Source organism: Coregonus lavaretus (assembly GCF_964263955.1).
Source record: "Coregonus lavaretus genome assembly, chromosome: 4".
In the NCBI taxonomy this organism is placed as follows: Eukaryota; Metazoa; Chordata; class Actinopteri; order Salmoniformes; family Salmonidae; genus Coregonus; species Coregonus lavaretus.
In genome coordinates this window covers 75,203,488-75,226,233 of record NC_139991.1, presented here as the reverse complement: position 1 = coordinate 75,226,233, position 22,746 = coordinate 75,203,488, and the positions used below count along the sequence as shown (strand labels likewise).

The following is a 22,746-nucleotide window of genomic DNA, read 5'->3' as shown; positions in this document are numbered from 1 at the left end:
ACGTAAAACAAATGTAAAATGGGGATTTAGAATAATCAGATGCTAGTAATGCTAGTTAATAAGAGGTAGTGCTCTAAATTACTAAAATGCGTTTGAAATGGTGACGTTATCTAAGCATTTTCACGAGGTAAATCATCACTGCTCTGTTTTGACATACAATTCTCGGGAACTCCTCAAATTGGTATTACAATAATAAATGCAATCGTAAGATATGGTAACACATGATCGTTTCAAATATGAATTTCGGACAGCATTGGGAGTAAATACCATCAAAATGACTGAATATATCCATCTGAACTGAATGCACAGTGTCCAATAAAAGGTTTAGAAATTCATGTTCAGCAGAGGACTCATGTTGAGAATAAAGAGCATGACAAAAGCTGCCGTTTAAATGTACTTCATCATGTCAATCCCCCCAAAACATGTCAAATCCGGTAATGTTAGTATCAGAAATGCAGCAGATCCACTATGGGTGTAGTCATCCTAAGTCCATTGAAGCGTTGCAGCAAGCAAGCCTTCCATCAGTGGCGCACCTGCAGCTTCAAATGATTTCGCTGGTCCCCCACAAGTTGTATAGTGATACTGGTCGGAAGTAAATCCATTGGACCACATGTATTGTGCCTTCAGTCTTAGTTGGCAAGAAAAGAAAGACAGGGTGTCAAAAGAGCAGAGGGTTGAGAGAAATGTACGGTTTTCAGTTTCTACTTTAAAATCTACTGTTATGTTCTCTAGATTTCCCATTCAGAACCCCGACTCTTACAAATCCCTGTTAGTCTGTCAGCCTCTATATTTATATTCATAAAATGTTGCTAAAAGCTGTATCCAATCATATCAGTCTTGACTGTGAAGGTTATTGGATGGGATTTTACAAAATGGCCGACATTGTCTGGAGTGGCGGGGGGGAGGGGTTAAACTCAGTCGAGGAAGATGATTGGTTCTGTTTGGCCTCTGTTTGGTTCAGTCACATTGGTCGAGGGCACGGTAGCGTATTAGGTGGAAAGGAGATGATCAGTGAGGTGGTCAGTTTGAGGTATCAGAGTGCACACTGCCTGGCCCTTCGTTTGGGGACGTCACTGAGGAGGGAGTAGGCGCACCGTGCCATCCCCCGTTACCCTACATGATAGAGAGAGAGAGAGAGAGAGAGAGAGAGAGAGAGAGAGAGAGAGAGAGAGAGAGAGAGAGAGAGAGAGAGAGAGAGAGAGAGAGAGAGAGAGAGAGAGAGAGAGAGAGAGAGAGAGAGAGAGAGAGAGAGAGAGAGAGAGAGAGAGACAGAGACAGAGACAGAGACAGAGACAGAGAGAGAGACAGACAGACAGAGAGACAGAGAGACAGAGAGACAGAGACAGAGACAGAGAGCGAGAGCGAGAAGAGAGAGAGAGAGAGAGAGAGAGAGAGAGAGAGAGAGAGAGAGAGAGAGACAGAGACAGAGACAGAGACAGAGACAGAGAGACAGAGACAGAGAGACAGAGAGACAGAGACAGAGAGACAGAGACAGAGACAGAGACAGAGACAGAGACGAGACAGAGACAGAGAGACAGAGAGACAGAGAGAGAGAGAGAGAGAGAGAGAGAGAGAGAGAGAGAGAGAGAGAGAGAGAGAGAGAGAGAGAGAGCGAGAGAGAGAGAGAGAGAGACAGAGACAGAGAGACAGAGACAGAGAGACAGAGAGAGAGAGAGAGAGAGAGAGAGAGAGAGAGAGAGAGAGAGAGAGAGAGAGAGAGAGAGAGAGAGAGACAGACAGACAGACAGACAGAGAGACAGAGCGCAAGGGTTACTTCTTGAAAAACAGGTAAAGTTACAACTGAGGGGGCTGATTTGATCGGGTCTTCATGCAACCGAGCCACAACTGACATAATCATAGTTCAGGGTGGATTACATTTATAATTTAATGAAACTCAATATCCAAATTAACATCCAATAGTATAAAGCTTGTTGTCACAATCTGGCCTGGAAGGGGCCCCTTGCGCTTCCCTCTTTCAGCAGTCAGATTGAGTGTATACCCACAATCACACACACATGGCCGGGTTAGGAAAGGAGTTCTGACATGGGGTCCGCCGGCGGGGGTAAGCCCCATTGCATTACCACTGACATCCCCAGACAGGGTCTCTTGCTGACAAATTTGCCCCGCGTCCTGGTCATTGGAGGCGAGTGGTGAAATCAATGTCTTATCGGATTGCTTTAGTGGTTGTCGCTGCAAATTCTAGTGTCAGTTATGAAGACGGGAGGGGACACCACCGCGGGTAACAACTTCAAGGGGAAACACTGAAAGGAAGTGACGGAGGGTTTTTCTTAGCGTCGAGGCAGGAATGGGTTAGAATAAGGTTTTGGCCCAGCATTTGATTTTTAAAAGATCAACAACAACAAAAACACTGATCTAAACATTGTCCTTGCATTAGTTAGAAAAAGTTAACATATTTTCATTATATTGAAAAATATATAGAAATAAATAGTACATAAAAAAATATATTTTGGATGATCAACATGTATATATATATATATATATATTGTACTATATCTGTATAAACACATAGTAGGTTTTGTTTAGCATCATAGCTTTATCTTGACAGAGCAGCTGTCCCTGGCTGTCTTTGGACATACCATTCATATCCAGTCTGCTTTCCTCTAGCTTGCTCTAAACAACGTAACATGGCTGTGAGTTATGTGATACAGCCAAACACATCCACCATGCTTCCCTCAATTCCCCTGTGATGGACTGAGCCATGACCTAAATAAGGAACTGCGAGGGCAGGGGGAGAAAGTGCAAAACGCTGCACTTTGAAGCTGCTCGAGGTTGGCACATCGCCTCCACTGCCTGGAGCAAGAAAGGGCGCTCCTAAAAAAAAAAAAAAAACGACACCTTGCTGTGGGAGCGCTCCTAACGACGCGGGTTTTGTGTTTTTTCACACGTTTGTGTGTTTGTTGGTGTGTCAGTTTTGATCATGTCCAATTGAAGACAAGTTCAGGCTGAGGGAGTGGTGCGGATTGAGAGCTGGATTTGTTCTTCCATCATGAACATAACAGCCAACAATATGGACACTCAACATGTATGTACGTATTTTACGAGGCCAAAACATTACCCAACAAAAAACAACACTACCACAAAAAAAAAACCTGTTCTAATCTTGAGAAGCCGCATAAGACATTGAGGCTGTCTCCATTTTACAAGACGGGCTCGTGGTAATGGAGAAAAACAGTCCGCAGCCTGCTTCCCCTTTCATTGCTAGAGAGCAGACAGCAAATGCAAATATTTCTCTGTGCCGGGGTTGAGCGAAAGGAAGCGTCAGTACGCCTCTCTCCGTCGCCGCGGCTCATCCTCAACCAATAAATGTATCTTTACCACGGTAGCTTCAGATTGCGTGGTGTAGTATGAAGAAGGGTCTTATCAGAGCTCATCAGGAAAGACCATAGTCGCATCTGTACAAGGCTGCAGGCAATTCCAGTTTCATATTTCATTACCGTGATAAGAGGATGGACTGCAAATTCGCTCTCAGAAGCATTTCAAAGTAGTTAAATGAAAACATATATACGCCAGTAAAAAGCCCCCTTTCATATGGCTACGGGGGTATTATAAAATGTATTTCATAAATGGAATGAAGCACGCTGGCTTTTTCTCATTTAAATGGCTGGTGTGTAGGGGTGTGAGTCTGGATGTGTGTGTGTGTGTGTGCGTGTGTGTTAATATTAAGCTGTACATTTATCTTTTCCATCACATGGGGGGCGTCCTTAATCTCGCCTGTCGTATATTTGCTCTGCGGTTTGATCACACTGGCGGCTCACTGAAAAGGGTTTGGGAGCCCTGGCAAACAGAGATTACCCCGGGTCTTTTTTTTACAATCCTGCACCCTATCACCCCACCCCCTAAGTTAACTGCATTACAATATAGTGGAAGGGTGGTGGTGGGAGAGGGCGGGTGCACATACAACTCTAGAAATACTATTTAGGTCCTAGATTTCTCTAACCTGGGTGAAATGGGATTTTTTTTTAAATGAAAATGATTTTATGAGTCATTATCACCAACGTCATCATCATCATCATCATCATTGTGGGGTCATCATTGCGATGACATGACATGTCTTAATTTCTGGACATTTGTTGTCATGGTCATGGTTACTGTACACTTACATTTAGGCCGTGAGGACTGTACATGGGATGCCGTAGCCCATCATTGTATCCGACCGTCTGACTGATAGCATGGCGTATGGTATCCCCCTAGAGAGAGAGAGAGAGAGAGAGAGAGAGAAAGAGAGAGAGGGGGAGAGAGAAAGAGAGAGAGAGAGAGCGAGAGAGAGAGAGAGAGAGAGAGAGAGAGAGAGAGAGAGAGAGAGAGAGAGAGAGAAAGAGAGAGAGAGAGAGGGAGGGAGAGAGAGAGAGAAACAGAGAGAGAGAGGGAAAAATGCAGAAAGAGAGGGAGGAAGAGACAAAGACAAAGAAAGAGAATGTCTTCAATGCCTTCTGACCTTCCACTCCATCATTTTGAAAGAACAATAAAAAATGACAATAACAATTGCCACAACAAAAGACGTGAAAGAACAGAATGGGATGAAACATTGTTCAAAAGGTATGACCTTGTAATGTTTGTACGCTATTTGGCCTTTTTATCTCTCAAAGATAATTTCTAATCTGTGACGAAGGCAAAACACTTCACAGTAAAGTATAGAACAGACATGGGACAGTAAAAAACAGACATGGAACAGTATATTTACTTTACTGTCACATGTCTGTTATTTTCTTTACTGTCCCATGTCTGTTCTTTACTGTCCGATGTCTGTTCTTTACTGTCCCATGTCTGTTCTTTACTGTCCCATGTCTGTTCTTTACTGTCCCATGTCTGTTGTTTACCTTACTGTCCCATGTCTGTTCTTTACTGTCCCATGTCTGTTGTTTACCTTACTGTCCCATGTCTGTTGTTTACCTTACTGTCCCATGTCTGTTCTTTACTGTCACATGTCTGTTATTTTCTTTACTGTCCCATGTCTGTTCTTTATTTTACTGTCCCATGTCTGTTCTTTACCTTACTGTCCCATGTCTGTTCTTTACTGTCCCATGTCTGTTCTTTACTGTCCCATGTCTGTTCTTTACTGTCCCATGTCTGTTCTTTACTGTCCCATGTCTGTTCTTTACTTTACTGTCCCATGTCTGTTCTTTACTGTCCCATGTCTGTTCTTTACTTTACTGTCCCATGTCTGTTCTTTACTGTCCCATGTCTGTTCTATACTGTCCCATGTCTGTTCTTTACTGTCCCATGTCTGTTCTTTACTGTCTCATGTCTGTTCTTTACTGTCCCATGTCTGTTCTTTACTGTCTCATGTCTGTTCTTTACTGTCTCATGTCTGTTCTTTACTGTCTCATGTCTGTTCTTTACTGTCCCATGTCTGTTCTTTACTGTCTCATGTCTGTTCTTTACTGTCTCATGTCTGTTCTTTACTGTCTCATGTCTGTTCTTTACTGTCCCATGTCTGTTCTTTACTGTCTCATGTCTGTTCTTTACTGTTCCATGTCTGTTCTTTACTGTCCCATGTCTGTTCTTTACCTTACTGTCCCATGTCTGTTCTTTACTGTCCCATGTCTGTTCTTTACTGTCCCATGTCTGTTCTTTACTGTCTCATGTCTGTTCTTTACTGTCCCATGTCTGTTCTTTACTGTCCCATGTCTGTTCTTTACTATCCCATGTCTGTTCTTTACTGTCTCATGTCTGTTCTTTACTGTCCCATGTCTGTTCTTTACCCTCCCATGTCTGTTCTTTACTGTCCCATGTCTGTTCTTTACTTTACTGTCCCATGTCTGTTCTTTACTGTCTCATGTCTGTTCTTTACTGTCCCATGTCTGTTCTTTACCCTCCCATGTCTGTTCTTTACTGTCCCATGTCTGTTCTTTACTTTACTGTCCCATGTCTGTTCTTTACTGTCCCATATATGTTCTTTACCTTACTGTCCCATGTCTGTTCTTTACTGTCCCATGTCTGTTCTTTACGTTTCTGTCCCATGTCTGTTCTTTACCTTACTGTCCCATGTCTGTTCTTTACCTTACTGTCCCATGTCTGTTCTTTACTGTCCCATGTCTGTTCTTTACTGTCCCATGTCTGTTCTTTACTGTCTCATGTCTGTTCTTTACTGTCCCATGTCTGTTCTTTACTGTCCCATGTCTGTTCTTTACTGTCCCATGTCTGTTCTTTACTGTCCCATGTCTGTTCTTTACTGTCCCATGTCTGTTCTTTACTGTCCCATGTCTGTTCTTTACGTTAATGTCCCATGTCTGTTCTTTACTGTCCCATGTCTGTTCTTTACTGTCCCATGTCTGTTCATTACCTTACTGTCCCATGTCTGTTCTTTACTGTCCCATGTCTGTTCTTTACTGTCCCATGTCTGTTCTTTACTGTCTCATGTCTGTTCTTTACTGTCCCTTGTCTGTTTTTTACTGTCCCATGTCTGTTCTTTACTGTCCCATGTCTGTTCTTTACTGTCCCATGTCTGTTCTTTACTGTCCCATGTCTGTTCTTTACTGTCCCATGTCTGTTCTTTACTGTCTCATGTCTGTTCTTTACTGTCCCATGTCTGTTCTTTACTGTCCCATGTCTGTTCTTTACGTTACTGTCCCATGTCTGTTCTTTACTGTCCCATGTCTGTTCTTTACTGTCCCATGTCTGTTCTTTACTGTCCCATGTCTGTTCTTTACCTTACTGTCCCATGTCTGTTATTTACTGTCCCATGTCTGTTCTTTACTGTCCCATGTCTGTTCTTTACTGTCCCATGTCTGTTCTTTACGTTTCTGTCCCATGTCTGTTCTTTACTGTCCCATGTCTGTTCTTTACTGACCCATGTCTGTTTTTACTGTCCCATGTCTGTTCTTTACTTTACTGTCCCAGGTCTGTTCTTTACTTTACTGTCCCATGTCTGTTCTTTACTGTCCCATGTCTGTTCTTTACTGTCCCATGTCTGTTCTTTACCTTACTGTCCCATGTCTGTTCTTTACTGTCCCATGTCTGTTCTTTACTGTCCCATGTCTGTTCTTTGCTGTCCCATGTCTGTTCTTTACTGTCCCATGTCTGTTCTTTACCGTACTGTCCCATGTCTGTTCTTTACTGTCACATGTCTGTTCTTTACTTTACTGTTCCATGTCTGTTCTTTACTGTCCCATGTCTGTTCTTTACTGTCCCATGTTTGTTCTTTACTGTCTCATGTCTGTTCTTTACTTTACTTTCCCATGTCTGTTCTTTACTGTTCCATGTCTGTTCTATACTGTCCCATGTCTGTTCTTTACTGTTCCATGTCTGTTCTTTACTTTACTGTCTCATGTCTGTTCTTTACTGTCCCATGTCTGTTCTTTACTTTACTGTCCCATGTCTGTTCTATACTGTCCCATGTATGTTCTTTACTGTCCCATGTCTGTTCTTTACTGTCCCATGTCTGTTCTTTACCTTACTGTCCCATGTCTGTTCTTTATTTACTGTCCCATGTCTGTTCTTTACTGTCCCATGTCTGTTCTTTACCTTACTGTCCCATGTCTGTTCTTTACCTTACTGTCCCATGTCTGTTCTTTACTGTCCCATGTCTGTTCTTTACTGTCCAATGTCTGTTCTTTACTGTCCCATGTTTGTTCTTTACTGTCCCATGTCTGTTCTTTACTGTCCCATGTCTGTTCTTTACTGTCCCATGTTTGTTCTTTACTGTCCCATGTCTGTTCTTTACTGTCCCATGTTTGTTCTTTACTCTCCCCAGTAAAGAAAAGAACAGACATGTGACAGTATAGAACAGACATGGAACAATAGAGAACAAACATGGAACAGTAAACTAAATAACAGACATGGGACAGTAAAGAACAGACATTGGATAGAAACGTAAAGAACAGACATGGGACAGTAAAGAACAGACATGGGACAGTAAAGAACAGACATGGGACAGTAAAAACAGACATGGGACAGAAACGTAAAGAACAGACATGGGACAGTAAAGAACAGACATGGGACAGTAAAGAACAGACATGTGACAGTATAGAACAGACATGGGACAGTAAAGTAAAGAACAGACATGGGACAGTAAAGAACAGACATGGGACAGTAAAGAACAGACATGGGACAGTATAGAACAGACATGGGACAGTAAAGAACCGACATGGGACAGTAAGGTAAAGAACAGACATGGGACAGTAAAGAACAGACATGGGACAATAAAGAACAGACATGGGACAGTAAAGAACAGACATGAGACAGTAAAGAACAGACATGGGACAGTAAAGAACAGACATGGGACAGTAAAGTAAAGAACAGACATGAGACAGTAAAGAACAGACATGGGACAGTATAGAACAGACATGGGACAGTAAAGAACCGACATGGGACAGTAAGGTAAAGAACAGACATGGGACAGTAAAGAACCGACATGGGACAGTAAAGTAAAGAACAGACATGGGACAGTAAAGTCAAGAACAGACATGAGACAGTAAAGAACAGACATGGGACAGTATAGAACAGACATGGGACAGTAAAGAACCGACATGGGACAGTAAGGTAAAGAACAGACATGGGACAGTAAAGAACCGACATGGGACAGTAAAGTATAGAACAGACATGGGACAGTATAGAACAGACATGGGACAGTAAAATAAAGAACAGACATGTGACAGTAAAGAACAGACATGGGACAGTAAAGAACAGACATGGGACAGTAAAGAACAGACATGGGCAGTAAAGAACAGACATGGGACAGTAAAGAAAATAACAGACATAGGACAGTAAAGTAAAGAACAGACTGTCATGGATACAGCCGAGGCTGCTCCTCCTCCTTGCTCGGGCAGGCTTCGGCGTTCGTCGTCACCGGAGTACTAGCTGCCACCGATCTATGTTTCTGTGTTCTACTTGTTTTGTCTTCATTGTACACACCTGGTTCCCATTATGTCTATGATTTGTTTTCCTATTTAACCCTCTGGCTCCCACTGTGTTGTGTGCGTGTTTGTTCATGTTTGGTTGTCGCCTGGTGAGTGGGTTTGTTTACCTACGAGTAAAGTACGTTTTCGATAAGCTCTGTGTCCCGCGCCTGACTTCGTCCTACCGCATCACACTGACCGCCTGACAGAAACACGCACCATAAATGGAGTCAGCAGGTACATTCCTTTCGTACGGATCAATGGAGGAACGTGTCCAACAGCAGGCGACCATGATCCAGAATCTCGGCACCGCCATGGAGCGCGTGTTGAACACCATGGAGCAATGGGAGAGAGGTGGTTATCCTACACCTCCTCCAACTACACAACCACCCACACCGCTGTCCACCCCTTCGTCACCTGGGTCCAGTGGGATTCGGCTCTCGCTCCCGAGGGCATACGATGGTACAGCTGCCAGGTGCCAGGGTTTTCTGCTCCAGGTAGAGTTCTACCTGGCTACCATCCACCCGGCTCCCTCGGGATACGAGAGCGTGTCCGCCCTCATCTCCTGTCTGTCGGGGAGAGCGCTCGAGTGGGCCAACGCCGAGTGGGGAGGAATAGACGCAGTGTCAGTAGGCTATGAGGATTTCGGGCGGTATTCGATCATCCACCGGAGGGGAGAGCGGCGGGGGAACGTCTATTTCACCTCAGACAGGGGAAGAGGAGCGCACAGGAATTTGCACTGGACTTCAGGACTCTGGCTGCCAGCGCAGGATGGAATGAGAGGGCCCTGATCGACCACTACCGATGCAGCCTACGGGAAGACGTTCGTCGGGAACTGGCCTGCAGGGACACCACCCTTACCCTGGACCAACTGGTGGATATGTCGATAAGGCTGGATAACCTGTTGGCGACCCGCGGACGTCCAGATCAGGAGCCATCCATTCCATTCCCCAGCACCTCTGACCCTACCCCTATGGAGCTCGGAGGTGCTGCACAAAAAGGGCCATCTCCTGCACCAACTGTGGCCGCAGAGGACACACTGCTGGTCGTGCTGGGGAGGGTCTTTAGGGAGTCGAGGCAGTAGGCAGAGCACTGGTGGACCGTCTCAGGTGAGTAGGCACCCGACTCACCCAGAGCTCCCTGTTGCGCATATGTGCATTGATGTCGTATTTCCAGAGTTTTCCCCTCATTCCCAGCATAAGGCTCTCGTAGATTCAGGCGCAGCTGGGAACTTTATTGATTGTCAGTTTTCTCGTAGTTTAGGGATTCCTACTGTTCCTGTTGATGTGCCCTTCCCTGTACATGCATTAGATAGTCGCCCTTTAGGTTCAGGCCTGATTAGGGAAGTCACAGCTCCACTCTGGATGAAGACGCAGGAGGGTCATGAGGAGAAAATTAGTCTCTATCTTCTCCTGAGATTCCAGTGGTGTTGGGGCTTCCCTGGTTAACTTCTCATGACCCCACGATTTCATGGCAACAGAGGGCTCTCAAGGGATGGTCAAGTCAGTGCTCGGGGAGGTGTTTCCATAGGGGCAACTACGGTGGAAAGTCCAAACCAGGTCTCCACCATACACATTCCCCCCGAATATGCCGATTTGGCTCTCGCCGACTCAATTACCACCCCATCGACAGGGGGATTGTGCAATAAATCTCCAGGTAGGCGCTGCACTTCCCCGGAGTCACGTGTATCCCCTGTCACAGGAAGAGACGGCGGCTATGGAAACATACAGTGGGGAAAAAAAGTATTTAGTCAGCCACCAATTGTGCAAGTTCTCCCGCTTAAAAAGATGAGAGAGGCCTGTAATTTTCATCATAGGTACACGTCAACTATGACAGACAAAATTAGAAGAAAAAAATCCAGAAAATCACATTGTAGGATTTTTCATGAATTTATTTGCAGATTATGGTGGAAAATAAGTATTTGGTCAATAACAAAAGTTTCTCAATACTTTGTTATATACCCTTTGTTGGCAATGACACAGGTCAAACGTTTTCTGTAAGTCTTCACAAGGTTTTCACACACTGTTGCTGGTATTTTGGCCCATTCCTCCATGCAGATCTCCTCTAGAGCAGTGATGTTTTGGGGCTGTCGCTGGGCAACACGGACTTTCAACTCCCTCCAAAGATTTTCTATGGGATTGAGATCTGGAGACTGGCTAGGCCACTCCAGGACCTTGAAATGCTTCTTACGAAGCCACTCCTTCGTTGCCCGGGCGGTGTGTTTGGGATCATTGTCATGCTGAAAGACCCAGCCACGTTTCATCTTCAATGCCCTTGCTGATGGAAGGAGGTTTTCACTCAAAATCTCACGATAGATGGCCCCATTCATTCTTTCCTTTATACAGATCAGTCGTCCTGGTCCCTTTGCAGAAAAACAGCCCCAAAGCATGATGTTTCCACCCCCATGCTTCACAGTAGGTATGGTGTTCTTTGGATGCAACTCAGCATTCTTTGTCCTCCAAACACAAAAAGTTATATTTTGGTTTCATCTGACCATATGACATTCTCCCAATCCTCTTCTGGATCATCCAAATGCACTCTAGCAAACTTCAGACGGGCCTGGACATGTACTGGCTTAAGCAGGGGGACACGTCTGGCACTGCAGGATTTGAGTCCCTGGCGGCGTAGTGTGTTACTGATGGTAGGCTTTGTTACTTTGGTCCCAGCTCTCTGCAGGTCATTCACTAGGTCCCCCCGTGTGGTTCTGGGATTTTTGCTCACCGTTCTTGTGATCATTTTGACCCCACGGGGTGAGATCTTGCGTGGAGCCCCAGATCGAGGGAGATTATCAGTGGTCTTGTATGTCTTCCATTTCCTAATAATTGCTCCCACAGTTGATTTCTTCAAACCAAGCTGCTTACCTATTGCAGATTCAGTCTTCCCAGCCTGGTGCAGGTCTACAATTTTGTTTCTGGTGTCCTTTGACAGCTCTTTGGTCTTGGCCATAGTGGAGTTTGGAGTGTGACTGTTTGAGGTTGTGGACAGGTGTCTTTTATACTGATAACAAGTTCAAACAGGTGCCATTAATACAGGTAATGAGTGGAGGACAGAGGAGCCTCTTAAAGAAGAAGTTACAGGTCTGTGAGAGCCAGAAATCTTGCTTGTTTGTAGGTGACCAAATACTTATTTTCCACCATAATTTGCAAATAAATTCATGAAAAATCCTACAATGTGATTTTCTGGATTTTTTTCTTCTCAATTTGTCTGTCATAGTTGACGTGTACCTATGATGAATATTACAGGCCTCTCTCATCTTTTTAAGTGGGAGAACTTGCACAATTGGTGGCTGACTAAATACTTTTTTTCCCCACTGTATGTCTCCGAATCTCTGGGGCAGGGATACATTCGGCCATCCATTTCACCTGTCTCCTCGAGTTTCTTTTTTGTGAAGAAGAAGGATGGAGGTTTACGCCCGTGCATTGACTACCGGGGTCTCAATCAGATCACTGTCAAGTACAGTTATCCACTACCGCTCATTGCTAGTATGACGGAGTCATTGCACAGGGCGCGCTTCTTCAGAAAATTGGATCTCAGGAGCACATACAACCTGGTGCGTATCCGGGAGGGAGATGAGTGGAAGACTGCGTTTAGTACCACATCTGGGCACTATGAGTACCTCGTCATGCCATACGGGTTGATGAACGCTCCATCAGTCTTCCAATCCTTTGTTGATGAGATTTTCAGGGACCTGCACGGACAGGGTGTAGTGGTGTATATAGATGATATTCTCATCTACTCCGCTACACGAGCCGAGCATGTGTCCCTGGTGCGCAAGGTGCTTGGTCGACTGTTGGAACATGACCTGCTCGTCAAGGCGGAGAAATGTCTGTTTTTTCTAAAATCAGTCTCCTTCCTAGGGCACCGCCTGTCCGCGTCAGGGGTGGAGATGGAGATTGACCGCATTTCGGCCGTGCGTAATTGGCCGACTCCAACCACGGTTAAGGAGGTGCAGCGATTCTTAGGGTTTGCCAACTACTACCGGAGGTTTATCCGGGGCTTTGGTCAGGTAGCGGCTCCCATTACCTCCTTGCTGAAGGGGGGACCGGTGCGACTGCAGTGGTCAGCCGAGGCGGACAGGGCGTTTGGTCACCTGAAAGACATGTTTACCTCGGCTCCAGTGCTGGCTCATTCGGATCCCTCCTTAGAATTCACGGTAGAGGTAGACACATCCGAGGCTGAGATAGGAGCTGTACTGTCTCAGCGCTCGGGTACACCACCAAAACTCCGCCCCTGTGCTTTCTTTTCGAAGAAGCTCAGCCCGGCGGAGCGCAACTATGATGTGGGGGACCGGGAGCTGTTAGCTGTGGTTAAAGCTCTGAAAGTGGGGAGGCATTGGCTTGAGGGGGCTAAACACCCTTTTCTCATTTTGACTGACCACCGCAATCTGGAGTACATCCGGGCGGCGAGGAGATTGAACCCTCACCAGGCAAGGTGGGCCATGTTTTTCACTCGTTTTGTGTTCACCCTTTCATACAGACCAGGTTCCCAGAACGTTAAGGCAGACGCCCTGTCCCGACTGTATGACACAGAGGAGAGGTCCATTGAGCCCACTCCCATACTTCCGGCGTCGTGTCTGGTGGCACCGGTGGTGTGGGAGGTTGACGCGGACATCGAGCGGACGTTACATACAGAGCCCACTCCCCCCAGTGTCCAGAGGGTCGTATGTACGTGCCGTTAGAGGTCCGCGATCGATTGATCTATTGGCCTCACACGTCACCCTCCTCAGGCATCGGTCGGACAGTGCACTGTCTTAGTGGGAAGTACTGGTGGCCCACTTTAGCCAAGGACGTGAGGGTTTATGTTTCCTCCTGCTCGGTGTGCGCCCAGTGTAAGGCACCTAGACACCTGCCCAGAGGGAAATTACAACCCCTACCCATTCCACAACGGACCTTCCCCCGTCTCAAGGGAACACCACGATCCTGGTCGTTGTGGATTGGTTTTCTAAGTCCTTCCGTCTCATTCCTATGCCCGGTCTCCCTACGGCCCTACAGACTGCGGAGGCCCTATTTACACACGTCTTCCGGCACTACGGGGTACCTGAGGATATATTGTCTGATCGGGGTTCCCAGTTCAACTCAAGGGTCTGGAGGGCGTTCATGGAACGTCTGGGCGTCTCGTCAGCCTTACCTCAGGGTTTCACCCCGAGAGTAATGGGCAGGTGGAAAGAGTAAACCAGGATGTGGGTAGGTTTCTGCGGTCCTATTGCCAGGACCGGCCGGGGGAGTGGTCGGTTTTCATCCCCTGGGCAGAGATGGCCCAAAACTCCCTCCGCCACTCCTCCACTAACCTGTCTCCATTCCAGTGTGTACTAGGTTATCAGCCAGTCCTGGCACCTTGGCATCAGAGCCAGATCGAGGCACCTGCGGTGGATGAATGGTTTCGGCGCTCGGAGGAGACCTGGAACGCTGCCCATGTACGCCTGCAACGGGCCATCAGGCGACAAAAGGAGAGCGCCGACCGTCACCGCAGTGAGGCCCCGGTGTATGCACCGGGGGACCGGGTCTGGCTCTCGACCCGAAACCTGCCCCTTCGCCTGCCCTGCCGGAAGCTGGGTCGGCGGTTTGTGGGGCCATTTAAAGTCCAGAGGAGATTGAACAAGGTTTGTTATAGGTTACAGCTTCCTCCTGAGTATCGTATTAACCCCTCGTTCCATGTGTCTCTCCTCAGGCCGGTGGTAGCTGGTCCACTCCAGGAGTCTGAGATACGGGAGGTTCCTCCGCCCCCACTGGACATTGAGGGTGCACCGGCGTACTCGGTCCGTTCCATCCTGGATTCGAGGCGTCGGGTGGGGGGTCTGCAGTATCTCGTGGAGTGGGAGGGGTACGGTCCGGAGGAACGGTGCTGGGTCCCTAGGAGGGACAGCCTCGATCCCTCCATGTTGAGGGATTTCCACAGTCGTCATTCAACTCGCCCTGCGCTGCGTCCTCCTGGCTGTCCCCGAGGCCGGTGTCGGCGCACGGCTGGAGCCGCGCGTCAAGGGGGGGGGTACTGTCACGGCTTCAGCCGAGGTTGCTCCTCCTCCTTGCTCGGGCAGGCTTCGGCGTTCGTCGTCACCGGAGTACTAGCTGCCACCGATCTATGTTTCTGTGTTCTACTTGTTTTGTCTTCATTGTACACACCTGGTTCCCATTATGTCTATGATTTGTTTTCCTATTTAACCCTTTGGCTCCCACTGTGTTGTGTGCGTGTTTGTTCATGTTTGGTTGTCGTCTGGTGAGCGGGTTTGTTCCTCCCTGCGTGGAGGTTATGTTATTTACGTTACCTACGAGTAAAGTACGTTTTCGATTAGCTCTGTGTCCTGCGCCTGACTTCGTCCTACTGCATCACACTGACCGCCTGACACAGACATGGGACAGTAAAGAACAGACATGGGACAGTAAAGAACAGACATGGGACAGTAAAGTCAATAACCGACATGGAACAGTAAAGTAAATAACAGACATGGGACAGTAGAGAACAGACATGGAACAGTAGGGAACAGACATGGGACAGTAAAGAACAGACATGGGACAATAAAGAACAGACATGGAACAGTAAAGAATAGACATGGGACAGTAAAGAACAGACATGGGACAGTAAAGTAAAGAACAGACATGTGACAGTAAAGAACAGACATGGGACAGTAAAGAACAGACATGGGACAGTAAAGTAAAGAACAGACATGAGACAGTAAAGAACAGACATGGGACAGTAAAGAACAGACATGAGACAGTAAAGAACAGACATGGGACAGTAAAGAACAGACATGGAACAGTAGGGAACAGACATGGGACAGTAAAGAACAGACATGGGACAGTAAAGAACAGACATGGAACAATAAGTAAAGAACAGACATGGGACAGTAAAGAACAGAAATGGGACAGTAAAGAACAGACATGGGACAGTAGAGAACAGACATGGAACAGTAAAGTCAAGAACAGACATGGGACAGTAAAGAACAGACATGGGACAGTAAAGTAAAGAACAGACATGGGACAGTAAAGAACAGACATGAGACAGTAAAGAACAGACATGAGACAGTAAATAACAGACATGAGACAGTAAAGAACAGACATGAGACAGTAAAGAACAGACATGGGACAGTAAAGAACAGACATGAGACAGTAAAGAACAGACATGGGACAGTAAAGAACAGACATGGAACAGTAGGGAACAGACATGGGACAGTAAATAACAGACATGGAACAGTAGGGAACAGACATGGGACAGTAAAGAACAGACATGGGACAGTAAAGAACAGACATGGGACAGTAGAGAACAGACATGGAACAGTAAAGTCAAGAACAGACATGAGACAGTAAAGAACAGACATGAGACAGTAAAGAACAGACATGAGACAGTAAAGAACAGACATGAGACAGTAAAGAACAGACATGAGACAGTAAAGAACAGACATGGGACAGTAAAGATCAGACATGGGACAGTAAAGAACAGACATGGGACAGTAAAGAACAGACATGGGACAGTAAAGTAAAGAACAGACATGGGACAGTAAAGAACAGACATGAGACAGTAAAGAACAGACATGAGACAGTAAAGAACAGACATGGGACAGTAAAGATCAGACATGGGACAGTAAAGAACAGACATGGGACAGTAAAGAACAGACATGGGACAGTAAAGTAAAGAACAGACATGGGACAGTAAAGAACAGACATGAGACAGTAAAGAACAGACATGAGACAGTAAAGAACAGACATGAGACAGTAAAGAACAGACATGGGACAGTAAAGAACAGACATGGGACAGTAAAGAACAGACATGGGACAGTAAAGAACAGACATGGGACAGTAAAGAACAGACATGAGACAGTAAAGAACAGACATGGGTCAGTAAAGAACAGACATGGGACAGTAAAGAACAGACATGGGACAGTAGAGTCAAGAACAAACATTGGACAGTAAAGTAAAGAAAGTGGGGAATCCCTGCCCAAGAGCTCAAGTCAAAGCCAGACGCTCTACCTTATAAAATATTGCTCAGAAACAGTACCTATAATCTACAATATACTGTCATATAGAAATGCAGAAATATGTAAAAAGGTCTATAATATCTAAAGCCACATGTCTTACACCTGATTAATACCTTCTAAGATAATAAATAATCAAGCTACATAACCTACAGTATAATGTCCTACTATACCCAGACTGGACATTACCAGTGCACTACCAATGAATTGCTACTGTTTTGAGTTTAAGTCCAATCTCATTAAAACTCAAAATCATTCCATGAATTCAAGGAAATCCTCAGAGAAAGTGAAGGCCAAATTGTCTCCGTTATTCCAATTAATGGAATGACTCCAATTAAAAAATGGTATTGACCCCAAACCTAGTACAGTCAATAGTATGTGACCCTTCAATGAGCCTTGAACCCTGACCTCTCTTCCTGACCTCTCACCCTGACCTACCTGTGACTGCACATTAGCTCCGACTTGAGCCCCCTGGTAAGAGGCCCCATTCAGACTCTGCATGCTCATGAACATGTCCCCAGAGTTTGGGAGGCTAAAAGAGGCAGAGGAACCTGGAGAGGAGAGATGGAAGTAGCTGAATAGAAGAGCCAAGCCGAGAAGAACACACACAGATCTGGGATCAGCTTCCACTCACTCAATCCTAACCTTAACCATTAGTGGGGGAAATACTAAACTGACCCAAGATCAGCGTCTAGGGGCAACTTCACACTACATTACACTCACTGATCCATACATCCGAACAACTAAATTTACCAAAACAAGACAGAAAATAGAGAAAGGACAGAGGGAAGAGAGATGAAAACAGAGAGAGTAAGGACCGAGGGAAGAGAGATGAAAACAGAGAGAGTAAGGACCGAGGGAAGAGAGATGAAAACAGACAGAGTAAGGACCGAGGGAAGAGAGATGAAAACAGAGAGAGTAAGGACCGAGGGAAGAGAGATGAAAACAGAGAGAGTAAGGACCGAGGGAAGAGAGATGAAAACAGAGAGAGTAAGGACCGAGGGAAGAGATGAAAACAGAGAGAGTAAGGACCGAGGGAAGAGAGATGAAAACAGAGAGAGTAAGGACCGAGGGAAGAGAGATGAAAACAGAGAGAGTAAGGACCGAGGGAAGAGAAATGAAAACAGAGAGATTAAGGACCGAGGGAAGAGATGAAAACAGAGAGAGTAAGGACCGAGGGAAGAGATGAAAACAGAGAGAGTAAGGACCGAGGGAAGAGAGATGAAAACAGAGAGAGTAAGGACCGAGGGAAGAGAGATGAAAACAGAGAGAGTAAGGACCGAGGGAAGATAGATGAAAGTCTAGATACTGTATGTCCATGAACCATCAAAGTAACCTAAAGAGGACCTAGTGTAGTCATATCCTAAATGAAGCAACCTAAAGAGGACCTAGTGTAGTCATATCCTAAATGAAGCAACCTAAAGAGGACCTAGTGTAGTCATATCCTAAATGAAGCAACCTAAAGAGGACCTAGTGTAGTCATATCCTAAATGAAGCAACCTAAAGAGGACCTAGTGTAGTCATATCCTAAATGAAGCAACCTAAAGAGGGACTAGTGTACTCATATCCTAAATGAAGCAACCTAAAGAGGACCTATTGTAGTCATATCCTAAATGAAGCAACCTAAAGAGGACCTAGTGTAGTCATATCCTAAATGAAGCAACCTAAAGAGGACCTAGTGTAGTCATATCCTAAATGAAGCAACCTAAAGAGGGACTAGTGTACTCATATCCTAAATGAAGCAACCTAAAGAGGACCTAGTGTAGTCATATCCTAAATGAAGCAACCTAAAGAGGACCTAGTGTAGTCATATCCTAAATGAAGCAACCTAAAGAGGCCCTATTGTAGTCATATCCTAAATGAAGCAACCTAAAGAGGACCTAGTGTAGTCATATCCTAAATGAAGCAACCTAAAGAGGACCTAGTGTAGTCATATCCTAAATGAAGCAACCTAAAGAGGGACTAGTGTACTCATATCCTAAATGAAGCAACCTAAAGAGGACCTAGTGTAGTCATATCCTAAATGAAGCAACCTAAAGAGGACCTAGTGTAGTCATATCCTAAATGAAGCAACCTAAAGAGGCCCTAGTGTAGTCATATCCTAAATGAAGCAACCTAAAGAGGACATATTGTAGTCATATCCTAAATGAAGCAACCTAAAGAGGGACTAGTGTACTCATATCCTAAATGAAGCAACCTAAAGAGGACCTAGTGTAGTCATATCCTAAATGAAGCAACCTAAAGAGGACCTAGTGTAGTCATATCCTAAATGAAGCAACCTAAAGAGGACCTAGTGTAGTCATATCCTAAATGAAGCAACCTAAAGAGGACCTAGTGTAGTCATATCCTAAATGAAGCAACCTAAAGAGGACCTAGTGTATTCATATCCTAAATGAAGCAACCTAAAGAGGACCTAGTGTAGTCATATCCTAAATGAAGCAACCTAAAGAGGACCTAGTATACTCACATCCTAAATGAAGCAACCTAAAGAGGACCTAGTGTACTCATATCCTAAATGGAGCAACCTAAAGAGGACCTAGTGTAGTCATATCCTAAATGAAGCAACCTAAAGAGGACCTGGAATAGTCATATCCTAAATGAAGTAACCTAAAGAGGACCTAGTGTAGTCATATCCTAAATGAAGCAACCTAAAGAGGACCTAGTGTAGTCATATCCTAAATGAAGCAACCTAAAGAGGACCTAGTGTAGTCATATCCTAAATGAAGCAACCTAAAGAGGACCTAGTGTAGCCATATCCTAAATGAAGCAACCTAAAGAGGACCTAGTGTAGTCATATCCTAAATGAAGCAACCTAAAGAGGACCTAGTGTAGTCATATCCTAAATGAAGCAACCTAAAGAAGTCCTAGTGTAGTCATATCCTAAATGAAGCAACCTAAAGAGGACCTAGTATACTCACATCCTAAATGAAGCAACCTAAAGAGGACCTAGTGTAGTCATATCCTAAATGGAGCAACCTAAAGAGGACCTAGTGTAGTCATATCCTAAATGAAGCAACATAAAGAGGACCTAGTGTAGTCATATCCTAAATGAAGCAACCTAAAGAAGAACTAGTGTAGTCATATCCTAAATGAAGCAACCTAAAGAGAACCTGGTATAGTCATATCCTAAATGAAGTAACCTAAAGAGGACCTAGTGTAGTCATATCCTAAATGAAGCAACCTAAAGGCGACCTAGTGTAGTCATATCCTAAATGAAGCAACCTAAAGAGGACCTAGTGTAGTCATATCCTAAATGAAGCAACCTAAAGAGGACCTAGTGTAGTCATATCCTAAATGAAGCAACCTAAAGAGGACCTAGTGTAGTCATATCCTAAATGAAGCAACCTAAAGAGGACCTAGTGTAGTCATATCCTAAATGAAGCAACCTAAAGAGGACCTAGTATACTCACATCCTAAATGAAGCAACCTAAAGAGGACCTAGTGTACTCATATCCTAAATGGAGCAACCTAAAGAGGACCTAGTGTAGTCATATCCTAAATGAAGCAACCTAAAGAGGACCTGGAATAGTCATATCCTAAATGAAGTAACCTAAAGAGGACCTAGTGTAGTCATATCCTAAATGAAGCAACCTAAAGAGGACCTAGTGTAGTCATATCCTAAATGAAGCAACCTAAAGAGGACCTAGTGTAGTCATATCCTAAATGAAGCAACCTAAAGAGGACCTAGTGTAGTCATATCCTAAATGAAACAACCTAAAGAGGACCTAGTGTAGTCATATCCTAAATGAAGCAACCTAAAGAGGACCTAGTGTAGTCATATCCTAAATGAAGCAACCTAAAGAGGACCTAGTGTAGTCATATCCTAAATGAAGCAACCTAAAGAGGACCTAGTATACTCACATCCTAAATGAAGCAACCTAAAGAGGACCTAGTGTCCTCATATCCTAAATGGAGCAACCTAAAGAGGACCTAGTGTAGTCATATCCTAAATGAAGCAACCTAAAGAGGACCTAGTGTAGTCATATCCTAAATGAAGCAACCTAAAGAAGAACTAGTGTAGTCATATCCTAAATGAAGCAACCTAAAGAGGACCTGGTATAGTCATATCCTAAATGAAGTAACCTAAAGAGGACCTAGTGTAGTCATATCCTAAATGAAGCAACCTAAAGGCGACCTAGTGTAGTCATATCCTAAATGAAGCAACCTAAAGAGGACCTAGTATACTCACATCCTAAATGAAGCAAGTTAAAGAGGGCCTAGTGTAGTCATATCCTAAATGAAGCAACCTAAAGAGGACCTAGTGTAGTCATATCCTAAATGAAGCAACCTAAAGAGGACCTAGTGTAGTCATATCCTAAATGAAGCAACCTAAAGAGGACCTAGTGTAGTCATATCCTAAATGAAGCAACCTAAAGAGGACCTAGTGTAGTCATATCCTAAATGAAGCAACCTAAAGAGGACCTAGTGTAGTCATATCCTAAATGAAGCAACCTAAAGAGGACCTAGTGTAGTCATATCCTAAATTAAGCAACCTAAAGAGGACCTAGTGTAGTCATATCCTAAATGAAGCAACCTAAAGAGGACCTAGTGTAGTCATATCCTAAATGAAGCAACCTAAAGAGGACCTAGTGTAGTCATATCCTAAATGAAGCAACCTAAAGAGGACCTAGTGTACTCATATCCTAAATGAAGCAACCTAAAGAGGACCTAGTATACTCACATCCTAAATGAAGCAACCTAAAGAGGACCTAGTGTACTCATATCCTAAATGGAGCAACCTAAAGAGGACCTAGTGTAGTCATATCCTAAATGAAGCAACCTAAAGAGGACCTAGTGTAGTCATATCCTAAATGAAGCAACCTAAAGAGGACCTAGTGTAGTCATATCCTAAATGAAGCAACCTAAAGAGGACCTAGTGTATTCATATCCTAAATGAAGCAACCTAAAGAGGACCTAGTGTATTCATATCCTAAATGAAGCAACCTAAAGAGGACCTAGTGTAGTCATATCCTAAATGAAGCAACCTAAAGAGGACCTAGTATACTCACATCCTAAATGAAGCAACCTAAAGAGGACCTAGTGTACTCATATCCTAAATGGAGCAACCTAAAGAGGACCTAGTGTAGTCATATCCTAAATGAAGCAACCTAAAGAGGACCTGGAATAGTCATATCCTAAATGAAGTAACCTAAAGAGGACCTAGTGTAGTCATATCCTAAATGAAGCAACCTAAAGAGGACCTAGTGTAGTCATATCCTAAATGAAGCAACCTAAAGAGGACCTAGTGTAGTCATATCCTAAATGAAGCAACCTAAAGAGGACCTAGTGTAGTCATATCCTAAATGAAACAACCTAAAGAGGACCTAGTGTAGTCATATCCTAAATGAAGCAACCTAAAGAGGACCTAGTGTAGTCATATCCTAAATGAAGCAACCTAAAGAGGACCTAGTGTAGTCATATCCTAAATGAAGCAACCTAAAGAGGACCTAGTATACTCACATCCTAAATGAAGCAACCTAAAGAGGACCTAGTGTCCTCATATCCTAAATGGAGCAACCTAAAGAGGACCTAGTGTAGTCATATCCTAAATGAAGCAACCTAAAGAGGACCTAGTGTAGTCATATCCTAAATGAAGCAACCTAAAGAGGACCTAGTATACTCACATCCTAAATGAAGCAACCTAAAGAGGACCTAGTGTACTCATATCCTAAATGGAGCAACCTAAAGAGGACCTAGTGTAGTCATATCCTAAATGAAGCAACCTAAAGAGGACCTGGAATAGTCATATCCTAAATGAAGTAACCTAAAGAGGACCTAGTGTAGTCATATCCTAAATGAAGCAACCTAAAGAGGACCTAGTGTAGTCATATCCTAAATGAAGCAACCTAAAGAGGACCTAGTGTAGTCATATCCTAAATGAAGCAACCTAAAGAGGACCTAGTGTAGTCATATCCTAAATGA

At 44.5% G+C, this 22,746-nt stretch overlaps 1 protein-coding gene across 1 annotated transcript in view; it reads right to left on the bottom strand.

Moving 5' to 3' along the window:
* Nucleotides 1-1,020: 1,020 nt before the first annotated feature.
* Nucleotides 1,021-22,746, bottom strand: part of LOC311127540 (pre-B-cell leukemia transcription factor 3-like) — a gene marked incomplete at both ends in the record, with an annotated part of 116,785 nt that continues 95,059 nt past the window's right edge. The window contains 3 exons of the mRNA XM_084159359.1: nt 1,021-1,113; nt 4,122-4,208; nt 17,263-17,375. Coding sequence (XP_084015485.1) covers nt 1,021-1,113; nt 4,122-4,208; nt 17,263-17,375 — 293 coding nt within the window. The remainder of the gene's footprint in view (nt 1,114-4,121; nt 4,209-17,262; nt 17,376-22,746) is intronic.